The sequence below is a fragment of the Prionailurus viverrinus genome, chromosome B2, assembly GCF_022837055.1.
Source record: "Prionailurus viverrinus isolate Anna chromosome B2, UM_Priviv_1.0, whole genome shotgun sequence".
Taxonomy (NCBI): Eukaryota; Metazoa; Chordata; class Mammalia; order Carnivora; family Felidae; genus Prionailurus; species Prionailurus viverrinus.
Genome location: NC_062565.1, coordinates 51,744,428 through 51,767,322, shown reverse-complemented (window position 1 = coordinate 51,767,322; position 22,895 = coordinate 51,744,428). Strand labels below are relative to the sequence as shown.

Here is a 22,895-nt window from a genome sequence, read left to right as displayed (position 1 = left end):
AGAAAGCTATGCATGTGTGAGAAATCAGGATCTAAATAAAGACAAGATCAAGAAACATAACCATGAAAATTCAGTTAAAAAAGTCAAAACAATACTAACAAATGATGTCTGTGTGTATCCTAATTAAAAATGGATGGAAGGAACAAGTGCTATAGTATTTTCCTAACTTTAAACAAAGATATTATAAGCTTTAAAATTAATAGGAAAATAAACATAATTATTACCTTTGAAAATTTATGTGTAACTAAGAAAAGTAACCAAAATGTAAGGAAAATAGTCAAAAATTTAAAAAAATTCAAATTAGTAAATGTCAAATATCAGAAGGAAAGCAGGAAAGTAAAAGTAAAAAAAAATTAAGCTCCCAGGTAAATAGACTTTTGGATTGAACAAATGTGAAATCCAGAAATAAGTCGTTCTGAAAATAATAAGAGGAAAGGGGACAAGAAATATATATATATATATATATATATAAAACCTACCAGGGGTCACCATTTTCTTACTGGATTAAGAACAACCTCAGATTCAAAAGGATTATATATGCTGGTAAAGGTAATAAAATCAAAAGGACAAGAATGAACACCAACACATAAGCAACAGCGATGTAGCTTCAGAATATACAAGTCAAACCTAATAAACACTACTCCAGCTTTCTCTTTCTCTTCCTCTTGGCAGAAGTTGCCACGATTACATTCTCTTCAGTACTGTCCTCTTGTAGCTTCCATGTTACCACACTGTTCTGATTTTCCTCTTACAACAATGGACATTTCTTTTCATTGTCCCCTATTGGCTCCCCGCCACCTCCTTCATTGGACCTGCCGTGTTTTGCTCCTTGGAGCTCTGCATAGGGCTCTTGCAACATTGATGTGCACGTCATCCTCGGCTCCCTCCTAGCTCCAGACACAAAGTTTAAGTCTCTCCGATATGCATTTCAAAGTCAGCATGTCCAAAATGAACATAACCCTCTTCCCTCCATCTCACTATGCCTTCCACATAGTCGTCTATGCTCAAGGCAGAGACCTGGAGCCCATCCACGATTCTTGTCCCATTGACCACTCACATCCAAACCCACAGCAAGTCTAAAATGTCTCTCACAAACCCACGTGCTTCTCTCTAGCTCTCCTGGGACCACCCCATCCAGGCCGTCCTCACTGACAGCCCTTGAACCTCAGTGGCCTACTCACAGTAGCCATCATGATCATTTCCATATGGCCTCATATTATTCCCCCATGTTTTTATATCTTCCCATTTTCCTGGAAATCCAAACTTCACGCCATGACAAAACAAGCATACCTTGTTTAATTGTGCTTTACTTCATTGTTCTTTGTGATATTGTGTGCTTCACAAATTGAAGGTCTGTGGCAGCTCTGTGAACCCCAAGTCTATCAGCACCATTTTCCAACATTTGCTACTTTGCGTCTCTGTGCCACATATTGGTAACTCTTGCAATACTTCAGACTTTTTCATTATGATTATATTTGCTATGGTAATCTGTGATCGGTAATCTTTGGTATCACTATTATATTTGTTTTGGGGTGTCACGAACAACGCCCATTTAAGATGGCAAACTTAATCTATAAATGTTGAGTGTGTTCTGACCGCTCCACCAACACCCATTCCCCAATACCTCTCCCTCCTCTTGCGCCTCCCTCTTGCCCAAGACGAACATTACTGAAATTAGGCCAACCGAAAACCCTACAATGACCTCTATGTGTTCAGGTGAGAGGGAGAGTTGCACATCTCTCACTTTGAATCAAAGCTAGAAATGATTAAGTTTAGTGAGGAAGGCATGTCAAAAGCCAGGATAGGACAAAAGCTAGACCCCTTGTGCCAAACAGCCAAGGTGTGACTGCAAAGGAAAAGTTCTTGAAGGAAGTTAAAAGTGCTGCTCCAGTGAACACATGAGGGATAAGAAAGAGAAACAGCCTTATTGCTGATGTGCAGAAAGAGTTTGAGATCAAACCAGTCATTCACATTCCCTTAAATCATAGCCCAATCCAGAGCAAGTCCCTATCTCTCTTCAATTCTTTGAAGGCTGAGAGAGGTGAGGAAACTGCAGAAGAAAAGTTGGAAGCCAGCAGAGGTTGGTTCATGACATATAAGGAAAGAAGCCAGCTCCATAACACTAAAGTGCCAGGTGAAGCAGCAGGTGCTGATATAGAAGTTGTGGGTCATGCAGAGGCTCCAGCCGAGGTAATTAATGATAGTGGCCATACCAAATCACAGATTTTCAGTGTAGATAAAACAGCTTCTATTGGAAGAAGGTGCCAGTTAGGACTTTCATAGTTGGAGAGGAGAAGTCAGTGTCTGCCTTCAAAGCTTCCAAGGACAGTCCGACTCTTCTGTTAGGGGCCAATGCAGCTGGTGATTTTAAACTGAAGACTATGCTCATGGATGATTCCGAAAATTCTAGGAATAATTCTTGAGAGGTAAATTAGGCTCAATTTACTTTGGCTGTGCTCTATAAACAGAACAACAAGGCCTGGATGATAGCACATCTGTTTATAACATGACTTACTGCACATTTTAAGCCCACGATTGAGACCCACTGCTTAGGAAGAAAGATTCCTTTCAAAATATCACTACTCATTGACAAAGTACTTGGTCACCCAAGAGCTTTGATGAAGATGTTCAACAAGATGAATGCTGTTGTCATGACTGCTAATATAACATCCATTCTTTAGGTCATGGATCAAGGAGTAATGTTGACTTTGAAGTCTTATGTCATTTGTAACAATATGGATGGACCTAGAGGGTATTATGCTAAGTGAAATAAATGAGACAAAGACAAATACCATATGATTTCATTCATATGTGGAATTTAAAAAACAAATGAACAAACAAACAAAAGCAGTAAAAGACCTTTAAATACAGAGAACAAACTGATGGTTGCCAGAGGGGAGGGGGAAGAGGGAAGGGCAGAATGGGTTAAGGGGCATGGGAGATACAGGCTTCCAGTTATAGAATGAATAAATCACCGGAAGAAAAGATACAGCACAGTAAATACAGTCAGTGGTACCATAACAGCACTGTATGATGACAGATAGTAGCTACTCTCGTGGTCACAGAGCATAATATATAGAATTGTCAAATCATGATGTTGTAACCCAAGATTAATGTAATATTATGTATCACCTCTGTTGCAGTTTTTTTTTTAAGCGGGGGGAAAAGAAAATTTTCCGGAAAGGATTCACCATTCTTGGTATCTTTAAGAATATCTGTGACTCATGGGAAGAGACAAGACTATCAACATTCACAAGAGTTTGGAAGAAGTGGAGTCCAACCCTCATAGATGACTTTGAGGGGTTCAAGACTTCCGTGGAGGAAGTAAGTGCAGATGTGGTAGAAACGGCAAGAGAACTAGAATTAGAAGTTGAGCCTGAAGATGTGACTGAAATGCTGCCAGCTCATGATGAAACCTGAGTGGATAAGGATTTACTTCCTATGGATGAGCAAAGAAAGCAGTTTCTTGAAATGGAATCTACTACTGGTGAAGATGCCAGGAACATTGTTGAAACGAGAATTAAGGAATTAGAATAGGACCTAAAATTAGTTGATAAAGCAGATAGCAGGGCTTGACAGGATTGACTCCAATGTTAAAATAATTTCCACTATGGGGACAATGCTGTCAAACAACATCACATGCCACAGAGAAATCCTTCCTGAAACGTAGACTTAATGGATGTGCCACACTTCACTATTAATTTATTTTATTTTATTTTACTTTAAATGGTTATTTTTTCAATTTATTTTGAGAGATTGAGGAAGAGTGCTGGTGGGGAGGAGCAGAGAGAGAGAGGAGAGAGAGAATCCCAAGCAGGCTCTATGCTCAGCCCAGAGCCTGACACGGGGCTCAATCTCATGAACCACCAGATCATGACCTGAGCCGATATCAGAAGTCAGATGCTCAACTGACTGAGCCACCCAGACACCCCAACTCACTATCATTTTACATTAATAAATTGCCACAGCCACCAAAGCCTTCAACAACCACCAACCTGATCAGTCAGTAGCCATCAACATCAAAGCAAGATCCTCCACCAGCAAAAAGAAGTGACTGCAGACGTGGTACAAATAGCAAGAGAATGAGCATTAAAAGTGGAGCCTGGGGGCGCCTGGGTGGCGCAGTCGGTTAAGCGTCCGACTTCAGCCAGGTCACGATCTCGCGGTCCGTGAGTTCGAGCCCCGCGTCGGGCTCTGGGCTGATGGCTCAGAGCCTGGAGCCTGTTTCCGATTCTGTGTCTCCCTCTCTCTCTGCCCCTCCCCCGTTCATGCTCTGTCTCTCTCTGTCCCAAAAATAAATAAACGTTGAAAAAAAAAAAAAAAGTGGAGCCTGAAGATGTGCCTGAATTGCTGCGATCTTATGATCAAACTTGAACAGATGAAGAGCTGCTTCTTATGGATGAGCACAGAAAGTGGTTTCTTGAGATGGAATCTACTCCTGGTGAAGATGCCGGGAAGACTGTTGAAATGACAACAAAGGATTTAGAGAGTGACCTACACTTAGTTGATAAAGCTGTGGCAGGATTTGAGAGGACTGACTCTCATTTTGAAAGAAATTCTACCATGGGTAAAATGCTATCAAACGGCATCACACGCTACAGAGAAATCATTCGTGAAAGCAAGAGTCTGTTGATGCAACAAACTTCATTGTTGTCCTATTTTGAGAAATTGCCACAGCCGCCCCAGCCTTCAGCAACCACCACCCTGATCAGTCAGCCACCATGAACATCAAGGCGAGACCCTTTACCCACAAAAAGATTATGACACACTGAAAGTTCTAAGGATGGTTAGCATTTTTAGCAATAAAGTATTCTTAATTAAGATAGGTGCATTGTTTTTTAGACATAATGTTCTTGCACGCTTAGTAGACTATGGTATAGTATGAACATAAATTTTGTATGCATTGGGGAACTAAAAAATTGATTTGATTCACTTTACTGTAATATTCCCTTTATCGCAGTGGTCCAGAGTTGAACCAGCAATATCTCCAAGGTGTGCGTTAACTATCACTATCCCTCGCCCACCCTTCTCATCTGACACACTTCATCCCTGGCTCACTATACTGAAGCCATGCTGGCCTTCACCTTCATGCACACGAAGTTCCTTCCTGTCTCAGGAAATGTGCACATGCTTTATACCTCTGCCTGAGGACTAATCTCCCTGATCTTTCTATGGAGGACGCTTTCATTTTTGCTGTCAGCTTGAAGTCTACTTTCTGATCACTATAGCCAAAGTATCCCCCTTAGGTTCCCCTTAGGTTACTTTGTCTTGCTCGCCATTATCTCCCCAATGCCTCACGGCACCAGGCCCACAGAAGGCACTTAATAAATACTTGTTAGAATGAAATAGTTATCTTAAATTTAGTTACCTAGAATAATTATTTTTAATACCATGAGCATTAAATGTTTGTTAAATAAATCAATAATATATATTATTATTCACATATTACCACTTAAGTCTTATTTTTATTATAAAATATAATATAAAATACTTTTTTCCTTTTTAAAAAAAAATGTTTATTTTGGGGAGAGAGAGAGAGAGAGCACATGCAGGGGAGGGGCAGAGACAAAGGGAGGCAGAGAATCAGTGCACATTCAGTGCTGTCAGTGCAGAGCCTGATGCAGGGCTCAAACTCATGAACCATGAGATCATCACCTGAGTTGAAATCCAGAGTCAGATGCTTAACCAACTGAGCCACCCAGGTGCCCCTAAAGTACTTTTTATATGTCTAACAAATGGAATAAAAAATATATTTTAAAATTTATATAGTCTCTGGCAAATCAATGTTTCATATTTTTAAAATTTTTTTTCAACGTTTTTTATTTATTTTTGGGACAGAGAGAGACAGAGCATGAACGGGGGAGGGGCAGAGAGAGAGGGAGACACAGAATCAGAAACAGGCTCCAGGCTCCGAGCCATCAGCCCAGAGCCTGACGCGGGGCTCGAACTCACGGACCACAAGATCGTGACCTGGCTGAAGTCAGACACTTAACCGACTGCACCACCCAGGCACCCCAATGTTTCATATTTTTAGATTAAATGATTTAAAGAATACACAATGAAATAGATAAATACAAAACCACAATTCTCCATTTGTAGGTACTCCCCACTAAAATACAATTTCTTAATATTGATGATTATTGGTTACTGAGTTTCTAAGTCATTATTAATGGATAATTGTCTATGATACTCTAATTAAAAAATACTCTTTTAGTTATAAGCAATTCTGTATATTTATTTTTTTAAGTTTATTTATTTATTTTGAGAGAGAGAGCACAAGCAGGGAAGGGGCAGAGAGAGAGAGGGAGAGGGAGAACCCCAACAGGCTTCATGCTGTCAGCAAAGAGCCAGACACGGGGCTTGAACTCATGAACTGTGAGATCATGACCTGAGCCAAAACCAAGTCAGATGCTTAACTGACTGAGCCACCCAGGCACCCCAGCAATTCTGTACATTTAAAACCTGTTTTGGGGGTGCCTGGGTGGCTCAGTCGGTTGAGTGTCCAACTTTGGCTCGGGTCATGATCTCGCGGTCCATGGGTTCAAGCCCTGCATCAGGCTCTGTGCTGACAGGTTAGCGCCTAGAGCCTGCTTCATATTCTGTGTCTCCCTCTCTCTCTGCCCCTCCTTCATTAGTTTTTTTTAAGAAATAAAACCTGCTTTGTACACACAATGTACAAGTTTTAAGAGGAACATGAAAAAAGCATTAATACTAATTCCAAGAGTAAAAATAAGGCTGACAAAAAAGAAAAAAAATCCTGACAATTATAAAGAAAAAAAAAAAAACACAGCCATTTTGAAAATTTGATGAGTAGATCTGTATTAAGCATCCAGAAAATAGTAATTTGGGGAAATGTAGTCTTTTATTCCAACAATTGAAAATGGCTACATTACAAGAAGGAAATAATTAAATACTCAATTACAACAATTGATGACTTAGTAGTATCCTAACCATTTAAAGCATCCAGGTTTCTGTCCCTCTGAGTCAAAGAACAATGAATAAACTTAGTCAACAAAAAGAAAAAAAATTCCAGGAATAACAACTGTGTCAAAAGTTCTTAGCCTGATGTAACTTCAGTCTACTTCCTTTTCCACTTCTGTAATTCTAAGTGATAATCAATTACTAACTACTGAAAATATGGTATGAGATAAGAATAAGCCACAAATTCTATATGCTGTTCTTAAGATGCTTTCTAAAATGCCAGCAAAAAGGACATAGTCTAATACTTTGACTTTCAACCTGTCTTGAACTTAAGCCATAGGTAGAAATAAATTTACTTTGCAACCCTGTACATACATACTTCTATACTTATACGTAAACAAATTGAAACATATGTAAAAAATACCCACTCACTACTTGGAACAGAGTATGGTATTTTACATTCTTACTGTTCTTTTTTTAAAACGCTGGTTGATATTCAACTAAATTAACTTCCCAATTCACTATGGAGCCTCAACCTGCAGTTTAAAACTACTGATCTGCTAACTCTTAAGTTTCAGTAAATTATATTAAGTATATACATACTTTCATTGTGTCAGAAACCAACAATGTCTGTGAGGAACTTGAAGGAGAATCAGAAGAATTCTGGAAGAAAAAAAAAAGGACAAGCCTATGATACATCTTACTCAAAAAGAGGAAAATGAAGAGAAGCAAAGCAAATGTTTGAATTGCACATTCTAGTCTAAGGCATTACCATAGACAAGGAATCCTGTAAGACCTTATCAATGGTAGCACAGAGCTCTTCAGTTTGCTGTCTGAGCTGTGCAGGGAAACAAAACTGGAAGAATTGAAACCAGTACTGAGTTAGCAATGAGTTTCGGGATCTTTGTTTCAAAAGCATGGGTAGTCTGAAGTCATTACCTCCAGAGGCGGGTCTAATGTGTTGTCCTTGAAGACACTTTCAGTCTTGGCTGGCTCATCAAGTGCCTAGTGATAAATGAAATAGTTCTCATGTGAGGCTTTTAGTCAAATACAGAAGTAGAAGAAAAGTATCTTCAAAGAAAGCCCTGTAGTTCTCAACATCTCAAAAAAGAAAAAAAAAAATATGTTTGAATCATTTGATGAGCTATTATTTGGCATGGAAGCATTTTTCATATTTGTCTAGTTTCTCCAATGTAATTAGTATCTCCAATATAAGTTGCTGAAATAAAGAAAGGTGGCTGAGATTTTAAACATACAAACTTGAACTTGGACATCTTGTATATGCAAATGAGCCTTGTCCCCTTCAAAGAAGTCACCTTGGGAAGCCACACACAGAAACAATGATGTAGCCGTTTCTTATTATATTATAAAAACTGTCTGAGGAAATGCTTCAGAGCCAGTTTACAAAAAACATGCACACACAAGAAGAAAAAACCTGTCTCATTTCTAAAAAATTTTAAATGTTTATTTTTGAGAGGAAGACAGAGCATGAGCAGGGGAGGGGCAGAGAGAGAGGGAGACACAGGATGCAAAGGAGGCTCCAGGCTCTGAGCTGTCAGCACAGAGCCCGACGCGGGACTTGAACTCACAAACTGTGAGATCATGACCTGAGCTGAAGTTGGATGCTCAACAGACTGAGTCACCCAGATGCCCCAAACCTGCCTCATTTTTAATAATTTATATCCAAAAAGTCTTGGTTACTTTATTCACCAGATTTGGACTCAAATGACACTCAAACCGCTTTTGAAACATACTTTTTTATTTATTGTGATGTACTTCAGATATATAAATGGAGAAAATAAGATGGCCCTCTGTATAGTGTACCTACTCCATTGAGAATGAGAAGTAAAGCATTACAAAATATTAGAGGCCAGTATATATTTACTGGTTATTCATGTTTTCTTTTATATATTTGCTCATTGTTCTGCTGGGTGGTCTGATTTTTATTCATTTGTTGGAAAATGTGATATAATCTGCATGCAAAATATTTGTCAATTAGATGTCATGTAAACATCTTCAAAGTCTTGGCTCCCCTTTTCATGAGTGTCATGATGTCTTTTGTCAACACATGTAAGTTTTCATTGCAGTGTGGTCAAGTTTTCATCATTTTCCTTTGTGGTTGGTGTTTCCTTTCAGAAACTCCTTCCTAATCTAATAAGTCACTCCCTCCCTTGGGAGAGAGTCTTAAAAGTAGGAGTGTTAGATATGTGTTCTAAACCCTTCATGCCACAGTGGGGAGGCGGGGGTTCTCTCCCAATTGCATGGAGCTATGCCAGGATTAGAGTTTTTAAGGTGAGTGTGTTTCAGCCTTCTTTCTTTCTTTATTTATTTTTACCTGTTTTGATAGTGTCATTCATCCAGTGTGTTGGAGTCATTCACAGAATCTCTGGACTTCTCTCAGAGAAAGTGCTCCATGTATAGCTAGCTGTATATTGGGTGTGTCTGTGGGAGGAGGGAAGTTCAGAAGTCTCCTAGGTCACCATCTTGGCAGCACACCTTTATCATTTCTCATATTTATTTGCATCTACCTACTTTAAAAAAAATCAATTTCTCAGAGAATGATCAATTCCTACTCTCTTAGACTAAATTTTAGCCTTGAATTTCTTTGGCATACTCATATCCCATTTCAGTAATATCTGTTCACATCTTTACTGTTTCCTTCCTTCTATCGTTTTTGGGTTTATCCTGATTTTCCTCATTGTATTCCTTTTGTTTCATATCACAAGTTAAAATATGTAGTGTGATCATTGCCATTCATTCTCAATACATCTTTAAATATTACTGTTAAGATTTCTTAGATTCATGGGTTATTTAAAAGTAGTTTTCCCTTTTATTTTTAAAAATATGAGGATTTTTTCCAATTTCAGAATTACCTACTAATTATGTTATGGCCAAGGAATTTGTTCATAATAGTAAGCTGCTGTGAAGTTTGGGATTTATGGCATAAGACATAGTGTTTGTAAATATTTCATTTATATTTAAGAAAATATCTATTTTCCAGAGGTTGTCTGTGGGATTCTGTGTGTGTGTGTGTGTGTGTGTGTGTGTGATCGAAATTATTCATTGTTCTGTTCAAATTATCTCTAGTTTTACTGGGTTTTCTACATACTTATTCTATCAGTAACTGAAAGTGTCATCATCAAATCTCAGGGAATTATAATGGGTCTGTTAATTTCTCCCTGTGATACCAGCAATTTTTGCTCAACATAGTTTGAAGCCATTTTATTAGCTACATTCATAATTAGAAGTATTCTTCCCTCATGAATTAAGTATTTACCATTATGAAGTGACCCTCTATCTCCCCAGTAATGCTTGATGTCTTAATATCTATTTTGCCTGATACAACCAAATGCTTTAATTAGCATTTTACTAGTTTATCAGTTTTTGCCTCTTTATTTTCAACATCCTGCATTCGAACATTAAAAATCAGTGGTTTATAAAAAGCAGATGTCTAGAATTCATGTTTTGATTCAGTCTCATCTCCATTGTTTTTTAATTGAAGAGGTTAACGTTTCTTTTATTACAATTATTTACACATTTAAATGTTTCCAACATATCTGTTTTATTTTTGTTTCACTTTTTCTATTTCATTTGTATTCAATTTTTGAATGTTTTAACTGATTAAATTTTTGGGGTTTTTACTTACTCATTTTTCCCTCCACCAATTTGGACATTGTGGCAGACACTGTTAGGTGTTCACCAGGTACTTTGATTTTTTTTCAAACACAGAAATACATTTCCTTGGTCTCAAGAGTTTAGGTATGAGCTTGTAACTAATCCTTGCTAAATAAATGTGAGTAGAAGTCATATACAACCTCTGTTAAGGTTGCATCTACCTACTTACCTCTGGCACAAGGCAGCTAGAAACAGATATGGCTTCTCTCTTTTCACCTTCAGATAACTAAGATGCAAGATAGAAGCAGGTTACATCCCTGAATCACTCAATTACTGAGGCTTATGTGAGAGAGCCAAAATGAACTCTACCAAACTGTGACGTGGGAAGGAAATAAGCAATGATTGTGCTAAGCCACTGAAATATCAGGGTCTGTCCACTGTGGCAGTGAGTATGGCTTACATTAAAACTAATACAAATATTATAGACTGGTTTTTACAAATTAGTCTTGGAAAGTTTTCCATTCGTCCTAAGGTCTAAACCAAGCAATACAAAATCTAGATTTAATTCATGTACTATACAGGAATATGTGTAGTCTTCACCCCCTACCCTGGTTTTTATGTTCCAATTGCCTTAAATACATTTAATTATGCTACAAACATATCATCATGTTAAAATTTTTGCTTTAAATAGTTATAGGTATTTCAAAGGAATTTTTGAAAATTGTGGTTACCCACATATTTATTATTTCCCATGCTCTGCATTCCTTCCTGCAGTTCTGAGTTTCTATTCAAAATTATTTGTCTTCAGCTTGGCAAACTTCCTTCAGCATACTTTGTCATACAAATCTGTATGATTTATTAATAAATTTTACTTATAAAATTTATAAAATTTATTTAATTTATAAAATTTATTAATAAATTTTCTTAGTTTTCTTTTAGTTGAAAATGTCTTCATTTTGTCTTCATTCTTGAAGGAATTTTCCCTGGCTACACAATTTAGTTTTCTTTTTCTCTCTCAGCATTTAAAGGTGTCATTCTGTTGTCTTCTGGCCTCCACTGTTTCTTAGGAGAAGTTAGCCATCATTGTATTGTTCTTCCTCTGTATGTAATGCATTATTTTCCCCTAATTGCTTCCAAGATCTCCTCTTTATATTTAATTTGTAGAAGTTGAATTGTGATATGCTCAGTCATGGTTTTCTTTGAATCAAACACTTTGGAGACTATCTGAGCTTCTTAAAACTATACATTTATATCTTTTACTAGATTTGGAAAGATTTTGATTATTAGTTATTCAAATATTTTCTCTGCTCCATTCTCTCTCTCATCTCCCTCTGAGACTCTAATTACATTTTGATACCATCCTACAGGTCATTGGAACTCTTTTCATTTACTTAATTGTGTTCCCTTTCTATTCAGATCAGATCATTTCTAGCAATTTATCTTCAGGTTCACCAACACATCTGCTTCTCCAGTTTTATCTTAAAACAATCCAGGGAATTTTCTATTTCCAATATTTCATTTTTCTTTTTTTCTGTTTATTTATTTATTTTGAGAGAGAGAGAGAGAGCAAGCAGGAGAGGAGCAGAGAGAGAGAGAGAGAGAGAGAATCTCAATCAGGCTCCACACTGCCAGTGCAGAACCCGACTCAGGGCTTGAACTCACGAACTGTGAGATCGTGACCTGAACTGAAACCAAGAGCTAGCTGGACGTTTAAACAACTGAGCCACCCAGTTGCCTCATCAATATTTCATCTTTCAATCTTAGAATTTCCATTTGAGTATATTTTATAGTTTCTAGTTTTGGAAAGTCCTATATAATTCATTATTAACATATTTTCCTTTATATCCTTGAGAATAGCTTTAAAATCCTTGCTAGCTAATTGCAATGCCTGGAACATCTTTGGGTCAATCTTTGTGACTTATACCTTCTCTGTGAGTATAGTTTACATTATCCTGTTCCTTTGTATGTCCAGAGATTAGAAATGTTTATAGCCTAGCTATCTTGAATGACATGTTATAAAGACTCCAAATTCTATTATGGTCCCCTGAAGAGTCTTTTTGTCACTGTTGCTTAGTTTTAGCAGATGGTTAATTTGGCTCCAAATTCTGCCTTCCTGCTGGTGAGCAGCAGCTAGAATCTCCGTTCAGGTAATTTATCCTTACCTCGACTTAGCTGGGCTTAACGGGCACATGTGTAACTCAGTGGTCATCCATGGGTATGGGCAGAGTTTACATGCAACATATGGGGCTTCTTTTCTGTGACTCATTCTTTTCCTGGCTTCTCCCCTCACTTTTTAGCTCCTGTGTAACCTTATGTTGTCTTCTCTGATTCCTCATTCGGTAAGTCTGCTGGTTTCTTGCTGAGTTTTAGTTGCTCCATGGTAGAGCTTCCCTTGGGTGCAAAACTCATAAAATCTCAAAAAACATTCAATTCCATTATGTCTTTACAAGCATGGACTCTACTGCAGTTTCTACTGATCACTTGGTCCAGTACTTTTAAACAATTTTATTTTTTGTATTTTGCCCACAGTTTATCATTGTTATCCACAAGAGGTGGTCCAATTCAAGCTACTCTTCAATTTCTATAAGCATCATGAGATAAACCAATTTTAATTTTTCAGCACAAATTTTCCTTATTAGCAGAGATTATGTAAATTTAAATCTCAAACCCACTTCGGGGTAGGCTTGGGGTTAAAGATTCCTTTTTCCTACACTGAGTCCAGACGATATAAGAATATTTGCTTGTCATTTCCCTTTGCAATTTTCTTCTTATCCATCTTGTAATTTAGAGGGTAACCCTTCAAAGATCCTGGCTTTATGACAAGGAGGCAATTCCAGTCCTCATATCACTCAGCTCCAAATCTTTCTCTCCCTTCACTGAGTTCATAGTAAAACGCAATCCCTACAGTTAGTGAGCATGATACCGGCAGAATAACCAAACATTCTGAATTTCAGCTTGCTTTTGGGGTATTCGACCCATGAGGATTTCCCCTACTTTTTGTGAATTCAGCGTTCTATTTGGGATGAACCACATAAAACTGTTGTATTCGACTGAAAATTATAGGCTGCCCTGTCCTCTTCTTTAGATTTACTTCTGTTCTTCACTTTTTCATTATCAGTCGATATATCCATTTCCTGACCAGAAAGTGTCACATCAGCTGTGGAACCATGGAATCTAAGGCTCAGCAGAATCAATTTTTCCTCTTCTAACAGAGCCAGTGATATAACAGACCCAGAACTATTAATCTTCACCAACAAGAACCATGTCCACATGCTAGTTGTCTTTTTGGCCTAGGATATACCTCCTAAGAATTCAGAAAAGTTACCTCTAAAAATAAGAATTTATCATCTTCTTATTTCAATAACTCACAAATCAAAATATTGTCTGGAACTTTTTTTTGAAAAATTTACTATTCTGCATTAAATAACAAAATATAAAACATTGTCTATGATAACTTAATAGAAACATGTGAGATTGCCTCTTTCTTATCATAAGAATTTCTATTTCGCTTTCCTCCTTTGTCCCTTAAACTTACTAGTCATGAGCAATGAATAGCAGGAACAGAAAATTTTGTAAAGATAACTCCTAGCTGGTGTTCAGATAGTTTAATTTTTCCCTGACACAGCGTTACAATCATCTATTTACCCTGTCAGTGAGTAAGGAGGAAGGGTCCCAAACTTACTGTTATAGGGATGGCCAAATACTTGACCTCTACCACTGGGCAGATGGAAGCAACAACAGTTTATTAGTCACATGTACTCACAGCCCAGGGGAAGGGAATGCTGCACAGCACGCTCAGCCACATGAGGGTTGTGCTCAGGAACAAAGTATATAACTAGGGGGAAGCAGGCTTTGTAGTATAAGAGGGTGACATACATGTCCCCTGGTTTGCAGAAGGCTGTGACTGGCTTGTCTGAATCAGCAGGAACTTCACCTGGTCAGCTTGATAAGGAGGGTTAGGGGACCTTATCTGTGGGTGGAAAGTGGGAGGGGAACTTGCAATTAGGCTGCTTGAGGCCCCTCTTTCACTATATGTCAAGACGGCACATAAGATGGGGTCTTAATTTTAAACTTCATGTCACACATGGCTTCTAATTATAATGATAATTATGGAGAAGAAAAAAGTCTGAAATTAAGGACAAGGACTAAGAACAAACTCCTCAGGAGAGAAGCTTGATCTAGCCCTTCCTTCCCTTTCCAGCCATGCCTTGCACCTACTCCTCACTTGCATGCTGTCCTTCAATCACAAAAAACCACTGGAGTCCTTTGACCTTCTAACTTCATGTTACTAACTCCACCTAGATTGTCCTTCCTTCACTCCCAGCTCACTTAGAAAACTCCTATGTATTCTAAAGATCCTAATCAAATTCTCTTATGATGTATTTTTGGACCTCATACCAGGAAAAGTCTGTCATTTCCTCCTCGGGCACCATATCATTTCTGACATAATCTAAGCATATAATTGCATAATTACTTTTCAACAGTATCTATACCCAGCTCAACCATTTGTCTCCATCACAGTCAGAAAAATATGGTATTTATCATTGCAGCCCCAGGTTACAGCCAATGAAATATAATCAATAAAGATTTTAGGATGAATTGAAAGTGTAAACTAACAACTGAATGGAATGAAATGAATAAATGAATCATACAAATAATACGATTTTAATACTCAGCAACATGCTCTAGAGAAATGGCTTAAACTATTTGAATATTTTAAATAACAAATACATTAGTTTTTTTTCCTGCATTTCAGTTAAATTTGTTACCATCAAAGATCTGAGCATATGATCCGTGTTAGTGTAATGAGCAGGTATTTTTCCAGCCAAAATCAAATAAGGTTAACATCTTAGTTACTCTGTGAGAACTTACGGTAGGCAAACACAACTTTCAATAGGCTATTTAAAATATTGAAATTTACTCAAAAAATGAAAAAACTACTCAGAGCCCTTGGAAAATCAAGAAAGATAACTGGTATTAGGTGAAAATGCTGCAACTTTGAAATAGAGCAATACTCAGACTGCATTAAAATTTGGATGAAAGGTTATTTCGAGTTTAAATAGCTTAGAAGTTTACTAAAATTGATTTTTTTTAAATTGATGAGTAGTTATTTGTCAAATGTATCATCTTGATTCACTCCTTCTAGCAGCCACAAAGAGTAGGGTTTTTTTCTCTGTAATACAAAATATATTTTAATAAAAATATATTAAATCTCCATTAAAAAGAACTGTAACCATAAATTGCTTTTTGACACCTTAGCCAGCAGGAGTGTATTGATGGGTTTTTTTTTAGATTTATTAATTTGAATAAAGTTGTGTCAGAACATTCTCCAATAAAATATTTTTATTAAAAACATATATTTTCTGCCAGATTGGACTACAGCCAAGTGAGACATAAATGGCACATGCTTTGAATTCTATTTTTAAAGATTCTTAACTAATGTAAGTTATCAGTAATATTGTCATTAAAAGTCATTATATTTTGTGAAGAATAACGAACCATGGGGCCCTGTTTTCAAAATGAGAGCTAGTAAATCACATTTTTGGTAGAAAATAGTTTCTGAACTCAGCACTACATTACAACTAAGAGCCAAGGACTGTGACCAAGCACTGTAAATCAAAGTTCTTATGGGAATTTATGCCAATAAACTATCATGGGTGTTTCTCACCTGAAAGGAGATCTCTGATGGAACTGTAAGCATGCTTAAGTCAGAGATATTTAATCAGTCTAACCTCCGCTCTGGAAGTAGGATTAAGGTCTAAAAATCTGAAGACAGAATGAATCAGTTGTACTCTAAATGAAGTTAGAAAGTAAACTACTTCTAAAGGGAGAATAATCGAACAGGGCTCATAAACTTTTTGTGATGCCTAAACTATCTAATTAGTTTGGATTTCAAAGATTTCATGGGCTGGTGACTCTGTTTTAGTCATGATCAAATTAACCACCCCCAAAATGATTCATGCTAAACCTAAGCACTCCTATACTTTGTTAATCTGACCAGCTATGTATTTGGTAGAATACATCCTCTGAAGACTACAAAAGCCTTGTTTGATTTTCAATCATTAGTACAAAACCATTTGTAGGATTAGAGATAGTCTCAGGAAAATAAATCTCACTTTGATTATATAGTTGGAGATTCAGATCTGAATAGCATTCAGATCTGAAGAAAAAGGGGAAATGTACACTGTAAGCCGAAAGGGCTTTCTATTTATATTTAAAAGCACAGCTTCTTTAAAGATATAGAGATATTTATCATTACATTATTTTCATGAGTGGTGTAAAAGCTTCAACAATTGAGGAAATCTACTTGGATTTTATAATCCCAAAATCTTTGAAGGGTTGACTGTCTGTCCCTACCAGACAGAAGGAAGGGAGTTTGTGCAAACCATTACAGCCTTTTAAAAACCCATTCATCTAGGCTCAGAGGCAGAAGAATTCATACTTTTCCTTCATTTAATTAAGGACATCAGAAAGGTGTGCCTGTTTCCAGCCCAAACCTCTTTCACTGGAATGCGCTTCATCTCTTTCAGTAACTCAAGGGATTGAGCTAGTTTGTAAACCTCCCTTACTCAAGACTCAGAGCTAAGTAATTTCCAAGTCTCTTTAATTGTTCCTCATTAAAAAACAAAGAAGATTTGGTTTCTAATTGGATGAGGATTTTTAGCAAGTAATAAAAGAAAGTATTGTAGACAGAAATCCAAAATCATCGTTTCTTGGTCAATATTTCACTTTAGCTGGTCACTGTCACTGTTGCCTGGTGAACAGGGAAAGGCTGGGCGATAATCACATAAAGTCCAATTCAGTAACTTACGAGCTCTGCTGCTTTGGGGAATTTACTTGGTATCTTTGAACATCAAAATCTTCACAGAGTTGTGAGGACAGTAAAGTATTTAGCTGAATGCCAGATTCACTAGAATATTCAATATGGCAAGTATTGTGATTGTATTTCTAATTGTTAAAAGTTATCAAATCTAAAATCAACTCAATTCCCTTATAGAAGAAGGTTCTTTATAGTTTTTCCATGGAAGTAGAATTTATGAAGCTTATTCCACCCTAAAGAAAGATTTTTAATTATCATTGTCTCAGTTATCAAACACTAAGCTCCTTGATTTTTATAATCCTCTGAGCAAAAATTTGCCTTATGATCCTATGAAATAAAATTGGAAATTTTAGAGACCTACCCAGTTGCAAACCAAAGTAATTCATTCAATGAACATTTAACAAAAAACTACTATATTTTCTCAAATAGTTCGTAGTGGGGGGAAAAAAAAACACCAACATGCATAATTATGGTTTGGCAAGTGCTTTAAAAGAGATATGTGCATGGTATACAACTGCCTGAGGAGAACCAACTGGAATAGTTGTGGGTCCTGGGCACTTTTCCATCAAGTAAGAGATGTCTCTCTAGTATAGGCCATATGCTAAGCTAGCAACCAGATTTTGTTAAATTTTTGAGACATTCAGAGACCTTAAAATATTCTCACCCAAAGACGTATGCTTAATCAGATTAAAGTTTACCAACTCATGTTTAAAAAATTTAAGCTGGCAATTTAGAATAAATTGATTTGAAAACTGACAAGACATCTCAAATCTTTACCTTTCCATTTTTATAGCACAGTTTTTACAATCGTCTTCAAAATGGCTCTCTTTAACTTCCTTCTACCAGGAAAAATAAAATTATTTTTATACCTTAACTTTTATTTAAATAATTAACCCTACAATTTATATGTGTTATTTATAAAATTGAGCTACCCTATCATTCTTCTTTCAAACTCACACAGCTTATGAATTAAATGTGTCTTGAAATTGGCAGATAGTAATGCTATTTGTTGGAAAATTGTACCTAACTCTAACCTTGATTTTATCCTGAGGAATACTTGTGCAGAAAGGAACAGAGAACTTCAACTGCTCTAAAAAAAAAAAAAAAAAAGTGCTTTCCTGGAAAAATATTAATCACTTGGGAAACAATAAAGATGCATACTATTTTATTTTGTGGAAATACTCCTTTCTTCATCTTTCCTTTTCTTAATATATTTTCAGAATAAAAATAAAAAGCCATTAATTAGAATACTAACATGAGTCCTTCAGTTTAATTTTAACTTTTTACCTATTGCTATCAGGCTCAGATGAGAAGAAGAAAAATTAGTCAATAAGAGAAAGACCTTTGACACTCTCTGAACAGAACAAGAGTACACATAAAAAGACGAAATAGTAATGTATAAAGTTATTTCCTCTATTATATTGTTGAATATATCATAATAAGGTTCATGGACAATCACAAATGTAAGCTGATCTGATTACTTTGTTCCTGCTTTGTAATCACTTGTATTTCATCCTTATCTCAGTCTTGGAGAAGATGATTATTGGCAGGAGATGAAGCCAGAGACTCTGAAGCTAACACGTTAAAATATGTCTTACATTTATCTCTTCTTATAAAGCCTTAGTTAAGCTAAAAATGCTTTCTTCCTAAATGTTCACGAGGAGAAAAATGATAGAATACAGAATAAGCTATAAATTTAAGTTTTGATGCAGACAATAAATTACAAAACAGAAATACCAGAAACCTCAGGTCCGCTGCCAACAAAATGTACTCTTTTGAAAATTATGGGTTTCGTCTAGGAGTGATTAAAGCTGAAACCAATCCAGTGATTCCATGAGAATTTAATATCTGATTGAAAGGGATGCCTGTATTTCAATGTGGAGAAAACCTTGCGTTTTAAAAAGATAACATTATTTTTTAAAGTGATTCTGATTCCTCATTAATTATACCATATACTATGAAACAAAATGTGGTATAAAATATCAACCATAAATTTAATCTGGTTAGGGGAGAGAATAATTGTTAAACTGAATTAAATACATTGGCTCTATCTTTAAGGCATTCCACCGCGTAAATCCTAACAGAATACTATAATGGGACTGCAGCACCCTTCCTTTTGTGGTACTCTGTGTGATAGTAAAGGGATCTCAGAAAATATTCCAAAGTGTTAATCCTTCCCAAAATAGATGAGTTTCTGCTAAGTATAGTCTTAATTTTCCTACTCAATTCAGAAATAAGTCCCTTTGGTTTTAACTGCATAGAAAGAGTTCTATTATATAAACAGATAGATAAAAAGACCTACATTATCAGATTTATTTTTTTTAAATTTTTTTAATGTCTATTTTTGAGAGAGACAGAGTGTGAGTGGGGGAGGGGCAGAGAGAGAAAGGGAGACACAGACTCTCAAACAGGCTCCAGGTTCTGAGCGGTCAGCACAGAACCAGATGTGGAGCTAGAACTCAAAAGGAGATCATGACTTAGGCTGAAGCTGGATGCTTAACCCACTAAGCCACCCAGGTGACCCCCAGATTTTTTTTTTCTTAAAGCTACAGAACATGAAAGGAGCACCATAATATCATTCAAGAAATATTAGTGAAAATGGAAATAAATGCTGATAAAATATAAAGATAAGACTTTTGTTATTTAAAAATTCTTACAAATTAAAATTCCTCATTAAGGAACACACGTCATGGAAAAGCCAACAATAAATAAATTAAATTATACAAAGGCTCTAAAGAAAAAACAGACATATGCCAAGTTTCATGACCTTTGAACAATTCAAGTATTTATAGTCCAAAACCAACTTATCTCAGCCAAAAGACAATTACCCACACTAGTGTTTCTACACTAGTGTTTCAATTCTCCCTAGAAAAACACTATTTTTAATTAGACATCATGATATTTATATTCTGTTGTGCTAAAAAATAAAAAATAAAAATATGCTTCCTAAAAGAGTAGGTCTTTTGGGGAGTGAGGGTGGGGGAGAGGGAAAAACGGGTGATGGACCTTGAGGAGGGCACTTGTTAGGATGAGCACTGGGTGTTGTATGTAAGTGATGAACCCCAGGAATCTACCCCCAAAACCAGGAGAGCACTTTACACACTGTATATTAGCCAATTTGACAATAAATTATAAAATTTAAAAATTAAATAAATAAATAAATTTTGACTTAAAAATAAATGAAGAAAAATATTATGAAACATAGACTTCTATTTTAAAATGGTATTGCAGTTCTGTTTCATTAAAAAGAATAAATTATGTAGACAATATCCTTAAACATAAATACATACATAAATAAAACACAAAACCTCTCCTATATGAAACTGCATCAGGCTCGATACATAGTGATGCCACAGTACACATTGATGGAATGGGTTTGTGATGAAATTGGAAATTAAACTAATGGTTTTTCATTTTTAATGACCAACTAATAGGTTATAACGTCTAAAATCCATTTAATTGGAAGAAAAGAGAGCTGGTAGACAGAGATTCTGGAACCAATAATGATATCCAGCTTATCTTAACAAAAGTCTTCCAAGAAGAAGTAACTGTTATTTCTCTAAACAGAAAATGGATACGGTGGTAGCACACAGGTACGGGAGAATGTGCTAGGGTAGGTAAGACAAGTATGATGGAGGGACACCGACAGGTGTCTATTCCTTTGCCTGGCCAGCTGCTGGGAGGAGAGTTTCTCCCATTTCTGTGGAGGGAGACACTGTGACCAGATTTCAGAAACTGTCCATCTAAAATGGGCAGAGGGTCTGCGGTGAGAAAATATTGCCGCTATGACTCAACATGACAACCCAAGACAATAGGATAAGGGACAACTGGCAAAAGTATCACCTCCTGCATCCTCTTGAGCCTCCTAAAGTCACTGTTTTAGGCCCATCTCATCTTTTCATGAGCTAAGAAAGGTAGAGATTCAGAAGAGAAGCTGGAGAAAACGTTGCAGATCTCTCTGCAGCCCAGCAACTCCTCAACCCCCTAGTTGAAAGCATTCAGACATATAGAGCATAGACTCTGGGCCACACATGGATAATTGGGAATTAGCTCTCAGAGATATATGACAGCAGAGGTGCTGCCCACCAATGCCCACCTATACGCTACAAAGCATCTCCCACTAACAGTTACTACATTTTAGACAAGAGATCATGCAAAGATTTTATTTCCCAGATCATACTGACATAACAAGAAAGTATATTCATAAATCAGTGGTCAAAATACCACCTGGTTGGCAAACATTAACATTTTGACAAATGATAATAACAGTATTTGAAATGCTATAATTACGCCGAAGAAAATAGGCTTAATGCACTGAGAGGTAAATTGCTTTAATAAATATCATAAAAATAACATGGAATGAATAATTTCATACACTTGGTAATTGATTTCACTTCCATTCTGATATAATCCTCCATGTGGCTTTCATTTGAGCATATGTAATGTGTTTATTAAACAAGAGGCTCTAATTTAATTTACCTACTGAAGCAGGAGCCTGTAATTTTATAATTAATGACTTTTAATAGCAAAGCAAAAATGCCCTAAAGGCATGTGAAAGCAGCTGGGTCACTAGAAGTGATCTCAATCCTCCCTCCCGTTCATGGAAGGAGGACCAATGGCTGGTGAGAACGGACAAAGAGGTTTAGCCCATGTAGGGATCAAAGCCGTTACGTTGGATACTCAGCTAATACATTTCCACCCTATGGAAGCCACTACTAGTGACCAAGTCTTGACCAAGTTGCCCACATGTAACCCCATTTTACCTCCACTCTTTTGATCAATGTGAAAAGAGGTGGAAGCTCTTAAATACAATCACTTAAAATTCCAAAGGACAGGGATGTATCAAAATCTGCATCAGGTTTTCATGACTGCTTTACAATGAACTGGACAATTCTGGGCTCATATTTAGCCTCTGGTGATAAATTCTAGGCTCATATTTAGTGGCTGGTGATAAAGCAATGATGTGTCAAATTCTATTCACCAAGATGCTTTCATCATGTCACCCTAAACTAAGAGCAAATTTTAGTAAAAGCAGAACTTTAAAACAGACATTTTTAGAACATATAACAAAACTGACAGTAGAAACATAAAATTCCCTCTGCTTTTGAACCAACACTGACCTTCTGTTCCAAAAGCAATGTGTTTGTAGGGATTGCTGCAAAAGCCTTGTAGCTTGACTTGGTCTTGTATTGCTAGAATGAGTAACCAGAAAGCAAGAGTGGAGATGAAAAGAGGGAAGAATAGAACATAATTTTAGACTAGTGCTACCAAGTTAAATGACAGGTTATCAAATGAAGAAAACAGTTATTACAACTTGTTTTTGACAGAAAACAAATTAGCTTACCATGTTAATATTTTATTAGAATGAGAAAAAAAGAAACATCACGGTAAAATATCAGCCTAGGGATTATAGGCAATTATGTGCTATACAGTTTCAGAACTTAAAAACATCCATTTCTGCAAAGTTATACATAAATATCTCATGAGCAGTGTGCCCCTCATAGTCTATAAATGTGAGTGGGCTTTTTTTCCTTGATCC

At 36.5% G+C, this 22,895-nt stretch overlaps 1 protein-coding gene across 1 annotated transcript in view; it reads right to left on the bottom strand.

Moving 5' to 3' along the window:
* The window catches only part of MLIP (muscular LMNA interacting protein), a 115,493-nt gene that overhangs the window by 50,518 nt on the left and 42,080 nt on the right, over nt 1-22,895 (bottom strand). The window contains exons 5-8 of the mRNA XM_047860363.1: nt 22,477-22,548; nt 7,861-7,926; nt 7,694-7,777; nt 7,525-7,584 (exon numbers count right to left, since the gene is read on the bottom strand). Coding sequence (XP_047716319.1) covers nt 7,525-7,584; nt 7,694-7,777; nt 7,861-7,926; nt 22,477-22,548 — 282 coding nt within the window. The remainder of the gene's footprint in view (nt 1-7,524; nt 7,585-7,693; nt 7,778-7,860; nt 7,927-22,476; nt 22,549-22,895) is intronic.